This window comes from Symphodus melops (assembly GCF_947650265.1).
Source record: "Symphodus melops genome assembly, chromosome: 9".
Classification (NCBI taxonomy): Eukaryota; Metazoa; Chordata; class Actinopteri; order Labriformes; family Labridae; genus Symphodus; species Symphodus melops.
This window is the reverse complement of record NC_136699.1, coordinates 1,506,380-1,525,617: the sequence shown is the minus strand read 5'-3', so window position 1 is coordinate 1,525,617 and position 19,238 is coordinate 1,506,380. Positions and strand designations below refer to the sequence as shown.

General features: G+C 46.5%; 2 protein-coding genes across 2 annotated transcripts in view; one reads left to right on the top strand and one right to left on the bottom strand.

Moving 5' to 3' along the window:
- slit3 (slit homolog 3) overlaps window positions 1-19,238 on the bottom strand; it is a 188,619-nt gene that overhangs the window by 16,923 nt on the left and 152,458 nt on the right. The window contains 7 exon segments of the mRNA XM_079352447.1: window positions 6,793-8,642; window positions 9,010-9,215; window positions 9,310-9,467; window positions 9,558-9,718; window positions 9,932-10,086; window positions 17,877-17,925; window positions 17,928-18,010. Of these exon segments, the coding sequence (XP_079208573.1) occupies window positions 8,389-8,642; window positions 9,010-9,215; window positions 9,310-9,467; window positions 9,558-9,718; window positions 9,932-10,086; window positions 17,877-17,925; window positions 17,928-18,010 (1,066 nt within the window). The 3' untranslated portion in view covers window positions 6,793-8,388.
- On the top strand, window positions 3,622-5,239 carry LOC306829405 (trace amine-associated receptor 1-like; the record flags this gene model as incomplete). Its single annotated transcript, XM_079352448.1, has 3 exons — window positions 3,622-3,680; window positions 3,857-4,491; window positions 5,220-5,239. 3 exons carry the CDS (start codon window positions 3,622-3,624, stop codon window positions 5,237-5,239), a joined length of 714 nt encoding a protein of 237 aa, XP_079208574.1.

The following is a 19,238-nucleotide window of genomic DNA, read 5'->3' as shown; positions in this document are numbered from 1 at the left end:
CTGAGGACTGTACACCCAGACCAACTCTCCATCAGTGAAATGCCTTCCCCTGGAATGTACATCATTGTTCCTCTTCTGTCTCAGTCCCGCCCTCAGAAGTTGATCTCTGGCGAACTTATGGACAGACTTCATGTGATCTTGAAGTGTCTGCACGTAGTCGGGTTCTGGGGGTCCAGAGGAGCGTCAGGAGGTTACCCACCATAATTTCTGCCCGTGGTTCAGATCTCCCTAGCTAGCATCAGCAGAGCAGGGGAGCAGGAAGTGGAGTCCTGGGCAGCAGACCGATACGCCATAGGAATAATGGGAAGTTGGGCGTCCCAGTCATGATGTTTGGCTGTCAGCATGGCTAGCTGTTGAGCCAGTGTATTGCTAAATCTCTCAACTAGCCCATCACTCTGTGGGTGGAGGGGTGTAGTCCTGTGGGAGCCCAGTTTTTCACACAAATGAACACCCTGGACTTGAAGTTCCTGCCCTGTTTGGTGTGGATGATTTCAGGGGCCCTGAATCTGCTGAACATTCCCTCCACTAGTGCGTCCACTACAGTCTCTTCCTCTTGGCCTTGCAGGTTGTATGCCTCTGGCCACCTGGTAAATTAGTTCATCACAGTGGGGATGTAACAGTTCCCCCTATTTGTGCGGAGAAACGGTCCAAGGACGTCAATGCCCACTCTCTCCATTGTGGACCCTGTTGGGAACTGTTGAAGATGTGCATGAGATTTGTCTGTGGGGCCCTTACATGCTGTGCAGCTGTCGCAGCGGCGACACTAGGCTTCCATATCCCGCCTCTGTTGACACCAATGTATCCAGACCCTGGGCTTCCATGCATTTCCTGGAGCATTGTCTCTCTCAGGGCCCTTGGAATCATCACCTGCCTGCTGGTTCCTTCCAACCCCTTTGCAGCTGCCCCTCGTACAAACACAGGGCCTCGCACATTGACCAAAGGCCCTTCATGGCTCAAGAGTTGATAGATAGATAGATGGATGGATGGATGGATGGATGGATAGTTTATTGATCCCGATGTAAATTCAAGAAAGTATTGAACTCCTCCCATGGGGTTTGAATCTGGGACTCCACCATTGCTGTATCCACTTGCAGTTTCACTTGCTGGTTCTTCTTTTTCACACAGTACCGGCTGCTGTCAGTTTAGCAGGGCTGGCGGTCTGCTTTTCAATCCACATTTGTTTCCCCCCATCTCCCCTGATCCTACTTGTATGTTATTCTGACTTGATCAATGTCATGCTTGTCATTGATGATTGCTCTAGGGGGGGTTGCTGATTATCTCCCTGCTTTATAGCTATCATTGTACGCACAGGAAGGGCAGGAATGCGTGCTGTTGCTGCCTGATGCTTTCCAAATGCATGTGGAAGGGCAGGGAGATATCTTTCAGAGCCATACCACCAAATAAATAATTTCAATAAAGCCATTTTCTAGACAAAGTGGTCATTTGTTGCAGGAGTCACAGCAGGACTAATCATGTTTGCATCAAAGTGACTATATTTCATTGATTAATCCATGACATAAATTTGTGGCCAAAGCCAAAAATTGTGTAACCATAAACTGGGTTCACTGGTGATTTAATTTGCCCCTTGGCACCAACTGCACTCTGTTTGTGGGTCATTAGCTGCTCTTAATGGCTTCATGTTTGTCTGCTTAACAACACATTAAACATCCTCTAGCATCTCAGCCTCTGATGTAACATGGCAATCAAAGGTGTGAAAGAACAATGAGCTGCATAGGTAAACACATGATGAAATCAGCAACAATTGCAAAACTTGATGCAATTGTTCCTTAAATGTTTAATTGATTGAATCAAACATGACCTGAGAATTATAGTATAAGAAGGTTTTTTCTCACGGTAAAATGTTTTCTATTGCTTTATAACTTATGACAGTAAGGTGTATGTCGAAGATTTCTTAAAATATCAACCATTGCAGTTTGTAGAGAGTGAAATGATAAAGTTATCTAACTCTCTGATGAGACATGAAGGAAACGTTGTTGAAGTATGTAGAAGTGCCAGAACTTTAGATTCTGGTCCTCAATGTGGCCTTGGTTCCATTGAACATTTGCCTCTTGGTTTTGATTCCATAAGATCTGCAAGCCCAGAGACAGGTCGAAGGTGTTTTCCCTGACCGAGGAAGGCCTCAAGGTCCTTGCGTGGTGGAGGCACTTGTAGGCTGTTACCCTGAGACAGGAAGATTGCACATTGAAATACTGACACTTCCAATGAGAACAGACAGCATTGCAGTGGTGTCTTCCATCAACCATGAAGTGTCCATCCCTGCATGTGGTGGCTGCTCTTGTGGGCTCTGTCCAAGGGGTGGACCCGAGGGCTTTCTATCTTTCAGGATCTCAAGATCCAACAGCAGATAAGCTATCCCAGATGGATCCCCATTCTGGCGAGTGGCGCTTACAACTGCAGCGAGTGAGCGGGTTATGGCTTCACTTCGGGAAGGTCGAGGTGGACCTCTTTTCCACAGCTGGCAACCCTCACTGCCCTCTAAGGTCATCCATGTACAGACCTCCAGGGCTGCTGGGAACAGACCCCCTGAGTCTCTTGTGACCTCATGTGCTGCAGTATGCCTTTTCACCATTTCCTCTTCTGTCAGTTTTCCTGACAAAGTAAGGCTGCTGGTACTCGAGTGGTACAGAGGCTGCGGATGGTAAAGGTCTATGAGATGCTGGAGGGTTCTTTGTGGAGTCTGCCAGCCAGACAGTATATGTTGTCCCAGATGCAGGGCAGGATAGGGCACCCTGAGTCCTTGCCCTGGGCTGGGCATAATGAAACTAACAGGGGCTATCTTGAAGGGATTTCTACAATTCATGAAAGGTCCAGGTTCAGGTGTGATGACTGGTCCCTGGGTGCACAACCTGTTTCAGAGGTGTGAGGAAGAGTCGACCATCAGGTAGACTCCTGCTCCGCCCTAGGACCTCCAAGTGGTCCTCAGAACTCTTTGTCTCTTTGTCAGTTTTGACCTTCACAATTTTAGTTGGGAGACTGCTTTTTGTCTCTGCCTATACTTTGGCCAAAGTTTCCAATAGAGTGGCTCTCTCAGTGGCAGGGGTACGCCTAAGGTCTTGAGATGGGGACAAGACAGTCCACCTACTCATGACCCGACTTAGGACCATTGTTGCCAAGCCTCTGGTGCTTGAGGCTTTATTGCTCCACACATTTCTGCTGAGGATAAAAAGCTGCAGAACCTCTGCCTGGGTTTTCTCGTGAACACACATACAGCTATTCCACTCCTGGGACAAAAATGAGGCCTCTTTAGTGTCCTCTTTCCAAATTGTGAAGAAACCTTAAACATACTGTAAGGTATAATAATTGGAAAGAAGTTTCAAGGAAGGATGAATGAAGCAGCGGGGGAATTGAAAGTTTAATGTCCAAGAGAGATTGTGAGCAGCAGCAGAGGAGGGCGGTGGAAAAACGAGGAGATAAATCAGCTGTTTGAGGGAGAGTTCTGGTCAGACAGCTGCTGGAGCACAGCAGAACCTCCCCCTCCTCGATCTGATGATGGAGACCCCTCCAACAGCCGAACTTTGCTTTCCACAGCTCATCAACACCTCATGCAAAGTGCCAACGCGTAATCACTCTGGAGTTTTGCTCTTCTACTTTCTGCTCTTCATGTCTCTAGTCACTACAGTTCTCAACCTGCTGGTCATCATCTCCATCTCCCACTTCAGGCAGAGAAACACACCTCAGAAATAGTATTAGATAGATCTTCTTTCTTTTTCAGCTCTCAGATTAGTGTGTCACACAACATACAGTATGGTCTTGGATTTGTGATTTTAATTGTTCTCATGACTAATAATCAATGCTTGTTGTTTACACTGATTGTGATGTTACTCTCTCACTCCAGGCAGCTCCACACCACCACCAACCTCGTCCTCCTCTCTCTGGCTGTCTCAGACTTTCTCGTGGGACTTGTAGTGATGCCGGGTGAAATCATACTATCACAGACCTGCTGGTTCTTGAGTGACCTCATGTGTGCAATTTATTATGTGTTACCCTTCATCATTACCTGTTCCTCTGCAGCATGCATGGTGCTCATATCAGTGGACCGCTATGTGGCTATTTGTTACCCTCTGCACTATAACACCAAATTCACTCTGAAAACGGCCAGATTCTCTGTGTGCTTGTGCTGGATTTACCCTTTTTTTGTCGCCATTCTGCTGTTTTATGATCAGCTCAAACAACCAGGCAGGTATAAGTCCTGTCATGGGGAATGTGTGGTAAACATTCCAGGAGATCTGGACCTTGTTTTCAGCTTTGTCATTCCCATATCTATCATCGTAGCTCTGTATCTGAGAGTGTTTATGGTTGTTGTGTCCCAGGCTCGAGCCATGCGCTCCCATATCACAGCAGTCACACTGCAGGGTTCAAAGACTGTCGCTGCAGCAAAGAGGTCTGAGCTGAAAGCAGCCAGGACTCTTGGTGTTGTTGTAGTTGTGTTTCTGATGTGTTACTGCCCTTATTACTGTATCTTTCTTACAGGTGGAAATATATTGATTGGCGCTAAAGCTGAAGTCTTTGTTGTTTTTCTGATGTTTTTTAACTCCTGTCTGAACCCCCTGATCTACACCTGTGTCTACCCGTGGTTTAGGAGAACTATTAGTCTCATTGTTACATTAAAGATAACACTGCCTGGCTCTTGTAATGCAAACATACTGTAGGGAGGCACTGACCTCTGGTTTTCATGAAGTGAAAGAAATCACTGTTGTTGTATAATGATGCAAACTCGAGATGTAGGGCCTAGGTCAACATATGGACATTTTTCACCTTTGATTTTAGTGTCATGATTTCTGCAGTCAGTGAGTCATTTGGCTCCGTTTCGTCTCAGTTTGCACTTTCAACTGTCTCATGAAGTTGGATCAATAAACTGGAACTGAATGGGCAAAAGTTTATGTTTCTGATGGACATGGACACTGTGATGTTGATAAATCCATGCAAACATTGTCTCATCCTGGCGTTGCACTCTCGTTAGTGTTGTACTTTGAATCTGTGAAGACGACAATAATGCTAAATCTATAATATGTCTGAAATGTTGGAGCAAATCTGTTGAAGGTGTTTTTTTATTGTTCTGGTTGTGAATAAAGCATGAATGACAATAGATGTGCTGTGGTGTATTTCTCTGAGTTTAGGCAAGGCTACCACCTTCTGGTCAGAAGCGGGAAGTGTCATTGTTTATCATGACATACAAAGATTTTTCTTTTTATTCTCAGAAGTGGGTTATGATATGTGACTCTGAGTTTGTTTTTTCTGCAAAGTCCTTTGGAAAAAGTTCTGTATTTGGTCTCGTCAAATGAACCCTCCTGTTTCTGTCGCAGCTCTCTCCAAGAAAGCAAAACATGATAGTTTATCATGTTGCAACACCACAACCCTGTCCTCCCACACACACAAGCACAGCTGTACATATAACAGCTTGTGTGTCAGTGCTGTGTTAAGGATTTATTAGAGAGCCTTGACTCGATTAAAAACAGTTTCCTAAAGTACGAGCTCCATGGAAATATTTATTACAGGCACATTATTAAACACATTCGGACGCGCATTTTAAATCCTGTGATCCCCTTATGCCCTGAATGCATCACACGCAAACGCTCACAAAAACAGAAATGGGTCCTCGTTTCAAATTCTGCAATTTCACATTAATGCACATTAAAGATATCCTGCATTAAGATAATTCTTTGACCCCAATTAAACTATTTCAGTTTCTCCGAAGGTTTTTTAAATCTGATATCCACCCACTCAACTTGCTAAAAAGATGGGAGGATATATATTTAGACAGACGTCCACCACAACATGTAATCGACCTTTCTGAAGCAGCAGTCAATGATTTGCAGTGATTTTTCAGATTTGAAGAGAAGTATATGCGTACATTAAGGCACATAAAGGGTTTCTGGTCCGCTCAGAAAGATATCTTTTTTGGATTTTTTTAAAATTTTATTTTACCATCTATCCTGACAGAAGCGACGTGGATTCGTACCCCAGGGGCGTGTTAGTTCAACGTGTTATCACTGTTGGCTGCGGTTGCTAGAGAGCAGAGATGTGAGGACTTTAGACGGTGACCGCCTACTTTTTTGGCCGTTTGGGTTCCGGAAGTAAATTTTCCACTTTGCATCGTCCGTTGACATTTCACAAAAATCTTTATCTCAACGGATTGAAGCATGTAACAATGACAACCAGCTACCCCAATACTAATGACAATAAAACATTTGATTAAACAAAAAAAACAAAAAACAAAAAAAAAGGCAAAGGCTCAAGACCGTGTACATCATTTTTGTCTGGAGTAAATGAACAACATATCCCATAATCCATTGAGGATGAATTGTTCTTCTTATTTTCAAATGTAACCTTAGTCGTTGCTCAAAGTGTTATTACATCTTGTACTTTCTGTTGTTGAATTTAAAAACTAAAAACACGGCTATTAGAAGGATCTGTGTTAGCTAACGTATTAGCCAGTCTGCTAGTGGCAGCGAGCTCCACCAATAAGAAAAGTCGCGGGGACGTTGCAAGCTAACACTTTAGGAAAGGTTAGCTTAACAGTTGGTCTTTCATGTATTCTTCAGCTGACTGAAGCGGCCAATTTAGTTAAATCGGTGAGGCTGGAAACAATGCTGAAGTTAAGTTAGCTGAAGTTAAAGCTAAACTAAAGTAATGTGACCTCATACTGCTCTTATGTGTTGGCGTCCTGCATCATCCGATTACATCCAGACACATTTTACTTTTAAAAGCCTTCATGATTTGTGTAAGCTAAATACATCACTACACTGATAAAAAGGCATTTCATTGACTTACTTCTCTTTTGCATAGTCTGAGAGTTCTGCGTTTCATCTGCAACACACATCTCAGGAGAACTGGAAGATCACGGGAGAACTAGAAGATCACGGGAGAACTAGAAGATCACAGGAGAACTACAAGATCACGCGAGAACTACAAGATCGCGCGGGAACTACAAGATCACGTGGGAGTAAAGAGAAAAACATAGAAACACCACGTTACTTTGTCTTTCTGAGAATAATTTGTTGTTTTGACATCATGTTAATAAATTTATGGAAAATATGATAAGGAGTCTGTATGTTGTGTTTTATTTTGAAATTGACTGGATGCTCAGTGTTTCTTTGTCTGACTTCCTGTCTGGGTCGAATGACTCACTCGAGCTTTGAGCAAGCTTGCAGTGAGCTCTGTCAAAAATCGACAGTGCCTATTTGAGACGAGTTGATTGGCGCTGCTGGCGCCCTCTGGAGACAGATCGTGGAACTTGTTGTGGGTATGCTGCGTGCATGGACTATGCAAGACTTGCAAAACAATGAGTGTGTCCCACCTCTGCAAAGAGAGCATGCACCCAGCAGTGATGCACATGCTAAACGTTTATCACGCTGCTCTTCAGCCTGGCCGTGACTTACTTCAAAACGTCACATTTCCTGTTTTGACCTTCAGTGACTGAATCAGGGATTGTATTGATATCGATGTTTAGAACCAGTTTGCACAGAGTCTGAAGCTGAACCGTTGATTTGATTATGACCCCCTTATTTTATGTTTAATTGATGATTTCCATCAGCGACCTCTCCTGTCTCTCTGAGTCTGATGGACAATGGCGAGCGACAGAATCACACAGTATTAGAACAAAGTGTTAAATCATCATCTCCGTGTCTCCTCCTCCTCGAGCTCACGTGATGTCCATTACACAGTGAAGCAGCAGGTTAGCTAGGCACGTACAGTTCCCTTTTTCTCCAAGAAAAGGCGCACAGAAAAAAGAGGCGCCCATCTTCTCCGTGTTGTTGCTGACTCCAGGCGGCTCTTCTTCTTCTCTTCACGCTCCTCTCAGTGTCCAAAGCCGCCCACGCCTCAACACTCACTTTCACATCATGCAAATATAACGTCCACTGGGTTAGGGTAAATATTTATATAGATTTATACAGACATATAAACTCCTATACTTTGAAGGAATGTTAATCTATTTGTTGCGTATTTTATCTTCTTACAAGGTACAAAATAACTTTGTTCATACTATGTAACACAATATATAATCAACATATTAAAAACAACAACTCATCAGTCCTTTCGTCATCTTTTAGAGAAAAAAAAAATCCATAATAAAAATAAGTTCTATGTTTTTTTTTTCACTTATATCTTACAATATATTTTCTCTCTGTCAAAAAAAAACACGCACACATGTCCCGTCTTTGTTTGCGTTCGTTGGTTTCTCTCTCGGCAGCGAATCGTTGAAAGGTGTTAGAAAATAAAAGAATCACATTACGGTTGTGATCATCGACGTGGAAAATGTCAGAGCGCCGCGTGGCCTCCGACGTGTGGAATTCACAAAACGGCAGCGGTGGGTGTGGCTAAAAAAAACAAAACAAAAACAAACAAACAAACAAACAGCGGGCGCTGTTACAACGGGCACTTGGTGCAGCCGCAATCCAGAGCGGTGTCCATCTCCTCCGAGTACGAGGAGCCGTCGGTGCAGCGGAACACCACCTTCCTTCTCCTGCTCTTGGTGACGCCGCAGCAGACGCCGGGAGGCGCCGTCGCCTGGCAGGATCGAGGACAATCCATGCGGGGAATCTTGCTGGTGGACGTGCACGTTCTCAACGCCTGGTGGCGCTTCAGCTGCTCCCTCACCATCTCGCCTTGACAGGTCAGCTCTGCACATGAATAAAGAACAGACAGGAAACACACACGTTCGTTTTTATACTCGGACTGTCAGGATACCAGAGACTGAACTCTGATTAGATGCTGAGAAACCAATGATTTTTTTTTTAATTCACACAAATTGCACGTAAAAGGTAAATGTTTTTTTTTGTTCTGTTTTTTTTTTCTTTTTTTTTCTACTAATTTGTGGTGTACGTTAAAGGTGAAAAAATACAATAAAAAAAGCAGAATCGTGAAAACAAATTGCACGTAAACTCCTTCACAGTCTAAATTGCGAAGAACACACTTTTTATAAAGTGTGACCTCTTCTGCCCCCTGTCTGTTTGTTAGAGAAATGCATGCCTTCTTCTTCTGTTTTACCTGTCTCACAGTTCAGCCCGGTGAAGCCCGCCTGACAGTGGCAGACGGGCTCTCCTCCCTCAGACACGCGACACTCTCCGTGACCGCAGCGCTGCCCCCTGCAGGCTGGAGGCTCCTGCCGTCGGTCACAGAACTGACCCTGGTAGCCTTCGTTGCATCTGCAGCTGTACGACTGACCCTTCGGCACGCACACACCGTTCACACACCTGGAGCGAGAAGAAGGAAAGGCAGAGGATGTTGTTAGTGGAGGGAACGTTCTGCAGCAGCGAGGATGTCCGTGAACCTTTCATGTGTGCTGACCTGCTGCTCTGACACGGGCTCAGTGCTGTCGTCTGGTCACACAGGGCTCCACTGCGTCCCGGGGGACAATCGCACGTCACCCCCGTGTCTCCTCCCTCCCTGCATGCACCCTGAGCACACACGCTGCACGAATGACACCCTGCAAGAATCCCATCAGCCTAGACGCAGGGAGAAGGGAGAGGGATTTTTGCAGCGTAGAATTCACGAGGGGAACTCTTTCATGTGATGCTGCCTCTTTTTGTGCTTACCTTGCCCTCGACCCCTTGTGGCCGCGCTCCACCTGCAGTCCGGTAACTCAGGTCTTGAGGCTCCCCGTTGATACGGACGTTGTGGATACAGCCGTTAAAAGCCTGAGGGGAACGTTCAGGTCCGGGCCGCAGACCCGAGGCCACCACCTGACCTGGAACTCCTGGGACACGAGACGGGGAGTCGAGGGGAAAAGAAGGAGCAGAAGAAGAGTCAAATATGGTTAAAAAGGGGGAGGAGCAAGATACAAAAAGAAAAAACCTTTGATATTTCAAGTTCAGTCATTCAAGTCTTTAAGAAAAGAAGGCAGCCTGTTCTCAGAGCCGTGTTTTGGTCCTCGTGTATTTGTTGGATTAATGAAAACGTGTGTAAATACCTCCTATGTAAAGCTGCGTGTTGTGGTCTACAGAGGGCTGGCGTGCTAGCTTGCCCAGGCTCTTGGGGGCGCCGTTATCCACCACCAGGCTGAGCGAACGGTTCTGGATCAGCAGCTCGACCGTGTGGAAAAGGCCGTCGTTCACAGACTCCACGCTGCGAAGAAGAAAGGAAGCAGAGACTGTCAGTATGGTTCCTATTATGATGAATTAGAGCTGAATTCTACACCAGACATTCTCAGTTAGAGAGTAAAAAAAACAAAAACACGACCGAGCTGATTGGAAATCTGAGACAAAAAACAGACTCTCAACTTTTTTTTTTTCTCGTTTTGTTTTGTTTTGTTTGCAAATCGACCGAAAAAAATGAAACAGAAATGAGAGAGAGAGATCTGTGTTTAGATGTTATTCTGAGACAGAAAACAGACTGATTACATCCTCAGAGCTGAGGAGGGGGGGGGGGGAGGGGGGTCAGGGGGGCCTAACATGGGGTTTGAGGCCCAGACTGGGTCCCCTCGAAGCCCAGGCTCCTTCAACCGATTTTTAAGGATATAAAAGTTTCCACTGAAGAGTCTGCTGTGAGCGAGGATCGTGACCCTGTGCACAATGTCTGACCCTGAGAAGAGTGTGTGTGTGTGTGTGTGTGTGTGTGTGTGTGTGTGTGAATGAGTGTGTCTGAGATTCCCCACTAAACGGTTTTTGCTGGAGGGGGGACAGACAGCTATAGAGACAGTGGTTTGGCACAGTCCAGAGAGAGAGAGAGAGAGAGAGAGAGAGAGAGAGAGAGAGAGAGAGAGAGAGAGAGAGAGAGAGAGAGAGAGAGAGAGAGAGAGAGAGAGAGAGAGAGAGAGAGAGAGAGAGAGAGAGAGAGAGAGAGAGAGAGAGAGAGACGTTGGGTTGGTATAAAGTTAAAGTTCTTTCTGAACACAAAAGAACAAGTGAAGACACTTCTTCCTGCTGCTGCTGGTGGTCTGCCTCAGACTCCCACAGCGAGGACAAACGCCGGCTTTGTCTGCAGACCAGCTGAGTGACAGCTGCTTGTACAGCGTGATGGTGATGAGACTTTATAACCAGCAGTGGGGCAGGGATACATGTGAGTCCTGGAGGAGGGTCCACATCTGATCCCTGACTCCCTGTGATTCTATCTTTTATCCACTGTCTCTAAAATAAAGGCACACCTGCAGAAACTCTGAGCTGAGCGTCATGTGTGAACACAAACAGCCTCCTCGCATTTATCCTGCAGAAAGTCTGAATGCAACTCTTAGTGATGAAATTCAAGCTGCTCAGCTGCTTCTTTTTTTTTGCACTTTGACTTCGTGTGTAATACAAAAATAAAGGATTTACGTTTCCTTGCATTAACTTTACTAAACCACAATGTCATCTGTCTTTTCCATGTATGTGTCACAAGCAGAGACGAGACACAAACCCATCAACGTCCGTCTCTAAAACGAGAGCTCCTCCTTCACTGTCGACCCGACACACACACATCCATGGTTTCCATCAGGAGCTGTGTAATCTAATAAGGATCACAAACAGGCAGTGACAGGATGCTCTGCTGGCCTGAAAGAGAAGCACGCTGCCCTCCTCTTCAATGTTTGCTTTCATCTTCCACGCCGCTCCATCCTCTTCCTTCGCTCCCTCTCTCTCTCTCTCTCTCCTGGCAGATTCTCCTCTCTTCGCTCGTCTGTCTCCTCCTTTCTCTCCGTAACAACAATCCTTTCTGCTCCTTCTGAGGCGTCTCCGCTCTCGTTGAAGAAGCACTTCATCCCCTCTTTGAAACGTCTTCAATCAAATCAACACACTCTGAAATGGATCGTGTGTGCGTCTCTCTCCGTTCAGCTGCAGTGACACAGGAGCTCCACCGGGTGGCAGTAGAGGACTTGTGTGGTTGAGCAGACTCCAGACCTGCAGAGGAGTGTGTGTGTGTGTGTGTGTGTGTTTGTGTGTGTGTCTGATATGTCCTTGATAAAGACACTCAACCCCGAGTTGCTCCTGCTGCTTTATTAATGTGTATGAATTAATGACGTATCACTCACACTTTTACATCGATAAGACATCTTTACTGTCATTGTACAAGTACAACGAAATGCTGTTAGAGCAATCCAGTGCAACAGATGCCATGTCAAAGTATGAAAAGATTATATAAAAAGAAAATGTACAAATATACAAACACTATAACCAGATTTACAAATAACCAAATTTACAGCATTATTATAGCAGCCTGTTGGTGCAGAAGCTGGGGATCGAACCCCCGACTCTCCATCTGAGAGAACACCAACTCTACCTCTGAGCCACAGCAGCGGTCTTATTCTTATTTTAACCCAATCTACATTTCCTATCAGTCCAGAATCAAGTCCTCCTAGAAGACTCAAACGTCACCCTCCCGAAAACCTCCTTCAAATAAGTTTCCCTTAAAACAGCGTCAGGAGCCCAGGATGTCGGTGTGTGTGTGTGTGTGTGTGTGTGTGTGTGTGTGTGTGTGTGTGTGTGTGTGTGTGTGTGTGTGTGTGTGTGTGTGTGTGTGTGTGCAGGTTTAAGTGAACCATGAATATGCAACATGGTAATCAAACCCGGGCCGTCCACTCGTAGGATTATTTCTTGGTACATGGGGAGCAAACAGTAACCGCTCGAACGTTCATATCTTTATTTACACAAGCTCTTCACCGGCTGTGTGTGCGTGTTTGAGCTCTGTGTGTGTGTGTGTGTGTGTGTGTGTGTGTGTGTGTGTGTGTGTGTGTGTGTGTGTTCAGCAGCCCGATCTGATTAAAGTGATGTTCAGCAGACAGGCATCCCTGTCCCGTATCGCCGTGGTAACCTCAATTAGTCAACGCTGAGACGGCAGCTGCTGAACGGCGAGCGCCTTCACTGTTTTCTCTCTTTCTTTTTTTCCCCCCTCGCTTTCATCAAACCAGGCGGAACAGTCCACGTTACTTTTTCAGGTGTTGATCATCAAGGTCTGAGCGTCGGCTTCCAGGAGAGACGTCTCGAAGCTTCAGGCCGATGAAGTTTCAGTATTAGAATATTTGACTGGCCTCCGAGGGTTTTAAACTGCTCATGTTCAAGGACTGTCTGTGAGTTTGAACCACACGGAGCTGGAGTCGGGTCAGGCGTTCTGAAATCACGCACGCATCGCCCTGAATAAGCACAACTGTTTTCTTGTGAAGGTTTAAGCATGAATAAATCTCATATTACGTCTTCAACTCGGAAAAAAACAACAAAAAAACCCTGTGATGATGAGTCAATACAAAAGGTCAACAAGTCATTAGACTGTGTCTTTACCCGTTAGTCCCTGCAGGGGGCGCTGGAGGCCCCCGTGTGTCCCTGCAGGGGGCGCTGGAGTCCCATGGATGGCGGTCTCCGTGCTGGAAATGCTGTCTCAGGCTAACTTTGAGTCAAGCTAACGACAGGCTGAGAGCTGAGGCGGGTTTTAAGCCTCCTGACAAACAGTTCCACGGCGCCCACCTGTCAATCAGCTCAGCTACACGCCTTATTGTGAATAACTCTGATCCTTCATCCAATCAAAACTGCTGAGTCATCAAAACATTCCCCCATACAGTGTGTGTGGATGGAGACATGAGCTAATCACACCTATGTGCTGTAAACATGTTCATGTCTGCTGTAAAAACAGGCTGTTTGAATGGGTGTGTATGTGACTTCCTGTGCTGCTGCAACCAGCCTCTAGTGGACACTCCAGGAACTGCAGCCAGCCTCTAGTGGACACTCCAGGAACTGCAGCCAGCCTCTAGTGGACACTCCAGGAACTGCAGCCAGCCTCTAGTGGACACTCCAGGAACTGCAGCCAGCCTCCAGTGGACACTCCAGGAACTGCAGCCAGCCTCTAGCGTCTCCATCATCTAATAATGCCTGCACGACTTTTTCTCCTTCCTCCATCCATCCTCCTCTCCTTCCCTGCACTCCTCCATCCTCGGCCTCTTGCTGATGAATATCAGTCGATGTGCCCGCGGGGAGATTAGTGTGTCACCAGTAAAGGGTAGTGCATTAATACACAGCAAACACACTCTCTCCTGCACATGCATGTCCATTTAATACTGAATATGAATAACCACCTTCATGCCCCGCTAATGAGGGAACAATAAAGAACGCGCACGCCTCCACCCATCTCTCTTTTTGTAACTCGTCCCACCCCCTCGAAAATGTTACACCGGAGAGTAAGAACAGCACCAGCGAGGATCGAGAGAGGAGGAGACAACAACAGGAAGTTCAAACCAACAACTTAAAGTCTGATTGGACACACGGGTACTGACAGGAAGTGACCAGAGGTGCTGACAGGAAGTGACCAGAGGCTGTTCGGGAGAGTTTGTAATCTGCATCAAAACCATCCTAAATACCTTCATCTTCATCATCATGAAGGTCGTAGGTGTTGAGTCTTTAGATTTTTCTTCAAGGTGCAAAGGTCTCTTTCCACCACCGGGGGGGGGCAGTGGGTCTAGATAGAGACTGGCGACACATGCTGGACTCCTTACTGTCATCATGCAGTCTAATCAGTAGAGCTTCCTCCTTTCTTTGCACTTCTTATTCACTTCCTGTTTTTCATGGCAGGTTTGATGTTCTAACAGTGTTTCAAACTTTTATTTTTTTTGTCCATTTGCATTTAATCCGGCCTTTCCTTTTTTTAATATGTCGACGTAATTCAACCTCATAGACGAAAGTATCCCACAATATAAACACACGTTATCAAATCTACATTTAAATTAGAATTTTTTCTGGTAAAACTAATTTACCATTTTGTTTTTTCTCTCCTGCTTTTTGGTCGTGTTCAAAAGCTCTCGAGCTCTCTGCCTACAGCACGTGATAACCCACCCAGGGAACGGCGTATGTGTGTGTGTGTGTGTGGGGGGGGGCTTTACGCCTCCACGACGTTCAGAGTGTAGGAGAAGCGTTGAAGCTGAGCGCAGCAGGTAAAAGTCGGGGAAATTCAGCCCAGGCGGGAGAAAGAGGAGGAGCGGGTGATAAAAAACGCTTCTTCACATCTACTGTGGGCAAAAACGTCATCCAGCCACCTGAGAGAAACGCCTCCAATCTGACGGCTCAAACATCACAGTGTGTCACAGACACGTGTGAAGAATATGTAAGACCAGCGTCTCTGTCATCGATGACTTTCTGTTTCGTCTCCACGCGTGTCCCTCGTTGTCTCTTGTGTTCCTTCTTCTCTCTGTTTCTTCGCACTCTGCCTGTCCGTCTGTCCCACCCCCCCCCCTTGCAGGCGTGGCCCATGTCAACTTAACGAGACCAGACAGGGATAATTCCCTGACTCATGCTGTGGTTTACTTTTCCCCTCTACTCCCCCCCCCCTTCTTTGACTCCATCCCTCTGTCATCCCTCACTCGTCCATCCTGCCGTTCAACCGTGTCTCATGGCTCCTCTCCGTCCGTTTCAACACTCTGGCGAGCAACCCATCCTCCCAACTTATCTCTCCATCGTGTCCTCCGCTATCTCACACTCGCCCTCCGCCATCTCTCCGTCTGCCTCTCCGCCCATCTCTCCGTCTTTCAACGCATCCATACATGCGTCTGCAGTCTCCCTCCCGACCTCTTCAACCCCGTCTCCTCCCCTCTCCCCGGCGCTGCCAGTGGCTAATCAGATTCACCCCATTGTTTCCATTCTTTCATTTGATCCTTCCTTCCTTCCTCCCTCACCGTCCCTCCCTCCTGCCCTCTTCTTGCCTTTCACAATGCGTCATTTATTGTGAGCACACACACACACACACACACTCCGGTTAAGGTCATGTTAGGGATAAGTGCTTTCCACACATCCGCCCACATCACAAACATGGTCCCATTCATGTGAAGAAATAGAATATCGCTGCAGAAATGGAAAGTGTACCGACTTCATATAATTACAGCCGTGTCGGCCGGGAGGTTAATTGTTGTGATGGCAAACAAAAACAGCTGAACTCTCCTTAAGAAGGTCACGGCCTGCGTCGGCTCTGCAGCTGATCCTCCACAGAGAAGAGTAAGGCCAAAGTATTTTACCGACATGGGTCACATGTTTATCATAATGAAGCAGTTTGTATGCAGCGGCTTATCAAAGGTCAGAGGAGACAGAATACAGAGCTCACAGTCGCCAGCGCTATGCTATGCTACGCTATGCTATGCTCTCCTTCCAACAAATCTGCAGCCTGCTGAATGTGTCCGTCCCAGCAGCAGCAGCTCTGTAAATGTAGAGTGCAGGCAGGCATCATGTTGCCAAGACGCTCCGAGAGGCTTTTAATACAAATCCCAACGATTCTTTCAGCGCTCACCGACTTCAGGGCTGCTGTGGTTCTTGGTAAATTGAAGCTGAAGTTGAAGATCTTGACCGCGTTCAACCTCTGAAAGCCTCCTTCGGTTCTAAACTGGTGGACAGGTCACGCTAACGACGCACTCCCACAGACCATGCATGTGTTGTGGTACCACGAGAGCCCGCCTGATTCATCAGCTGATATCAGGGTCGAGTGCGATCCATCTGCACTCATCACACGCTAGCACTTTAGGTGACATTTGTCTGGTCGCCTTGGATTGTATGAAATCATAACAACAGATGACCGAGTCTGTCACTGCTTTAAACGGCTTATGATTGGTTAAACGGCGTCCTCTGGAGACGCCTGACATCATGGCGTAAGCTGTGTATTTAACCCGGGCTGAGCTTTTTGACGGACAGTTTGACACATTACTCCATGTTTGTTTCTGGTTGAATAGGATAAAAATGACAGATTTAAAACAGGACAAGTCTATGCATCATCTCGGCACGTTTATTTTGGCCTCTTTTGTTTGTCTTTGACGTCATGTGCTGAAATATCTCTGCATACGTTCCATATAATCCCAACTACTGAAAACATTATCATGCACTTTCCATGGATTACCTCTCCGGTTCCCATGGCTTAGCTGGTTATATCCGATCCTCTGAACGTGTGAACGTCGTGTCTTATATCATATCCAAGGATTATACAGACTAACCCGCTGAATGAGGCCTTTTGTTCCCCGTCTTTGAAGTTCTACCTGCAGAGACGTTCGGCGGGTTTCACTCGGGGACATGGCCGTCTAGTCAGGATTGTAGAGGAATGTTTCTCAGTTCATGTTTGTTTTCACAGGGAAGCGCTCAGACATGGATCTGGGTCTGAGTGTGAGAGCGCACCCGCGGATTTGAGCGTGCATGACCGAATCATCACCTTCTCAAAAGTCCTGAAGTGAAACATCAGCTGTGGCTGTGTGGAGGTGCGTGATGTCCAATTTTCTTGTCCTTTAAGGAACTTCATACAAGATGTGTCGTGAGTGAAATAATAAAGTGACCTTCCTCTGTGAAGATGAAGGAAACCTGCTGTGTTGAAGCTTCTCTGACAACAATGCAGCAGCCAGTATGTCCTCCTTCTAACTTTAGATTCTGCTCCTGAATGCTCTGGATTTGATTGGACCAGAGAAGGTAGGCGGGGCTTCGAAGGCCGTTTTGGACGCCCCTGGGTTTGCCAGATATGAGAGCAGTTATCAGGTGAACAGGTGTTGCAGCGATGGAAGCGGGCAGTGGAACTGCTTCAGATAGAAGTGATTGTACCCGAGCTAAAAAGCCTCTGCATGTTTCTAATAAGCTCCAGCAGCAGAAAGCTGCTCAAACTAGGATCAATGTTGGAGATGAAACATGGAGAGAGGTTAGAACGCAGAAAGCTTTACAGACCCATGCAGAGCTGGCTAAACACTGAAGCTACAGTGTCCACCACATGCAGAGCTGGCTAAACACTGAAGCTACAGTGTCCACCACATGCTGACCTGTGTGAGAGGAGGGGGCGGAGCCAGACAGCTCTCTGTGATGATTAGAGTTTAGACTGCAGTACTCATTTTAAACACTAGGGGGCAGAGTGTCATACTGCTCCTTTAAGTTTCAGCACATTATACTTAGTTTATGATTTCATAACCTCGATGTGGCTGTGAGTCAAAGAGGGAGAGTTTAGAGGCTGACCTGTAAACGGTGGTGGGTGGGTAGGTGGCGATGTCGTAGATTAGCCGATGTGACCCTGGTAGAGCTCCAGAGCCAGCGGGTCGTGGTCCTCTTTGTACAACAGAATGCCGTAGTCTTTATCCGTAGCAACCTGTGGAGAGAGAGAGAGAGAGAGAGAGAGAGAGAGAGAGAGAGAGAGAGGTGGAATTAAGACGTTTCCTGTATGGAGTCATGTTGACCCTCGCGTTAGTGGCCTGTGTCCAGTAACAAGCAGCGACGCCTTCAGCGCTCAAACAGCTCTGAGCTGGTTGATTGAGAAATATATTTATTTAATAAGAGTTGATTCATCTTTGCATCATAAAGAAACAAGTCAAACTTAAAAAAAAAAGGAGAATGTAAATCGTTCACGTCGACCTCCTTCACACTCACTCGTGGGTTCGGCTAAGTGCTAACGAACAGGGGCCGAGTGGGGCCAAGCAGTTAGCACTCTGACTTAAACGAAGCAGAGCCAAGTCAACACCCGCTAACGAGCTGCTGGAGGTCTACAGGCCGAGAGAAGGAGAGGAGAGGAGGGCGAACGAGAAGCCTGGGACAGAGAGAGAGAGAGAGAGAGAGAGAGAGAGAGAGAAAGATGGAGGATGGAAGAAGAGAGGGAGGTGTAGGAAAGCGGGTGAGCTGAGAACTTGGATGCAGACTGAAAGAAAGAGAGAGAGAGAGAGAAAGAGAGAGAGAGAGAGAGAGAGAGAGAGAGAGAGAGAGAGAGAGAAAGAGAGAGAGAGAGAGAGAAAGAGAGAGAGAAGTGTTAAAGAGGAAAAAACATCCCGTGATTTATGAAGTGCTGTGGCCCTTTCATTCCTTCTCTTTTCATTTTCTCCCTCCTGCCGCTCAGTCGGAGCCTCTTGGTAGAGTTTAAACAGCCTTGGCACTGACATTGAAAGCTCCTGGCAGGAGCAAAAACACACACACACACACACACACACACACACGCACACACACACCCATCACCAACACTCACACAGATCCAAACAGGTGGGAAATATCAATTAGACGTCCCCCCGTTTCTTGTTTCTCTTTCGCCCACTCGCACTCTCGATTCCAAATAGGAACAGAAAATACGACTCCATTAGAACAAGACTGCAAAACATATCGTGAATGATGTGTGTGTGTGTGTGTGTGTGTGTGTGTGTGTGCGTGTGCGTGAGTGCTCGCCATGCGATGGAAACAGCGGGTGCAGCAGATGTTTGCCTTGCTTTGTCGGCACTAACTTGTGGAACTCCTTCGGCTCGATTTGAGCAGCTGACGGCTTCGATCCAAGCTGCTCGAAAAAGTTTTGACTTTCGAACTCTCAAAAGGTCGACGCACTTATTTTACCGATCCAATCAG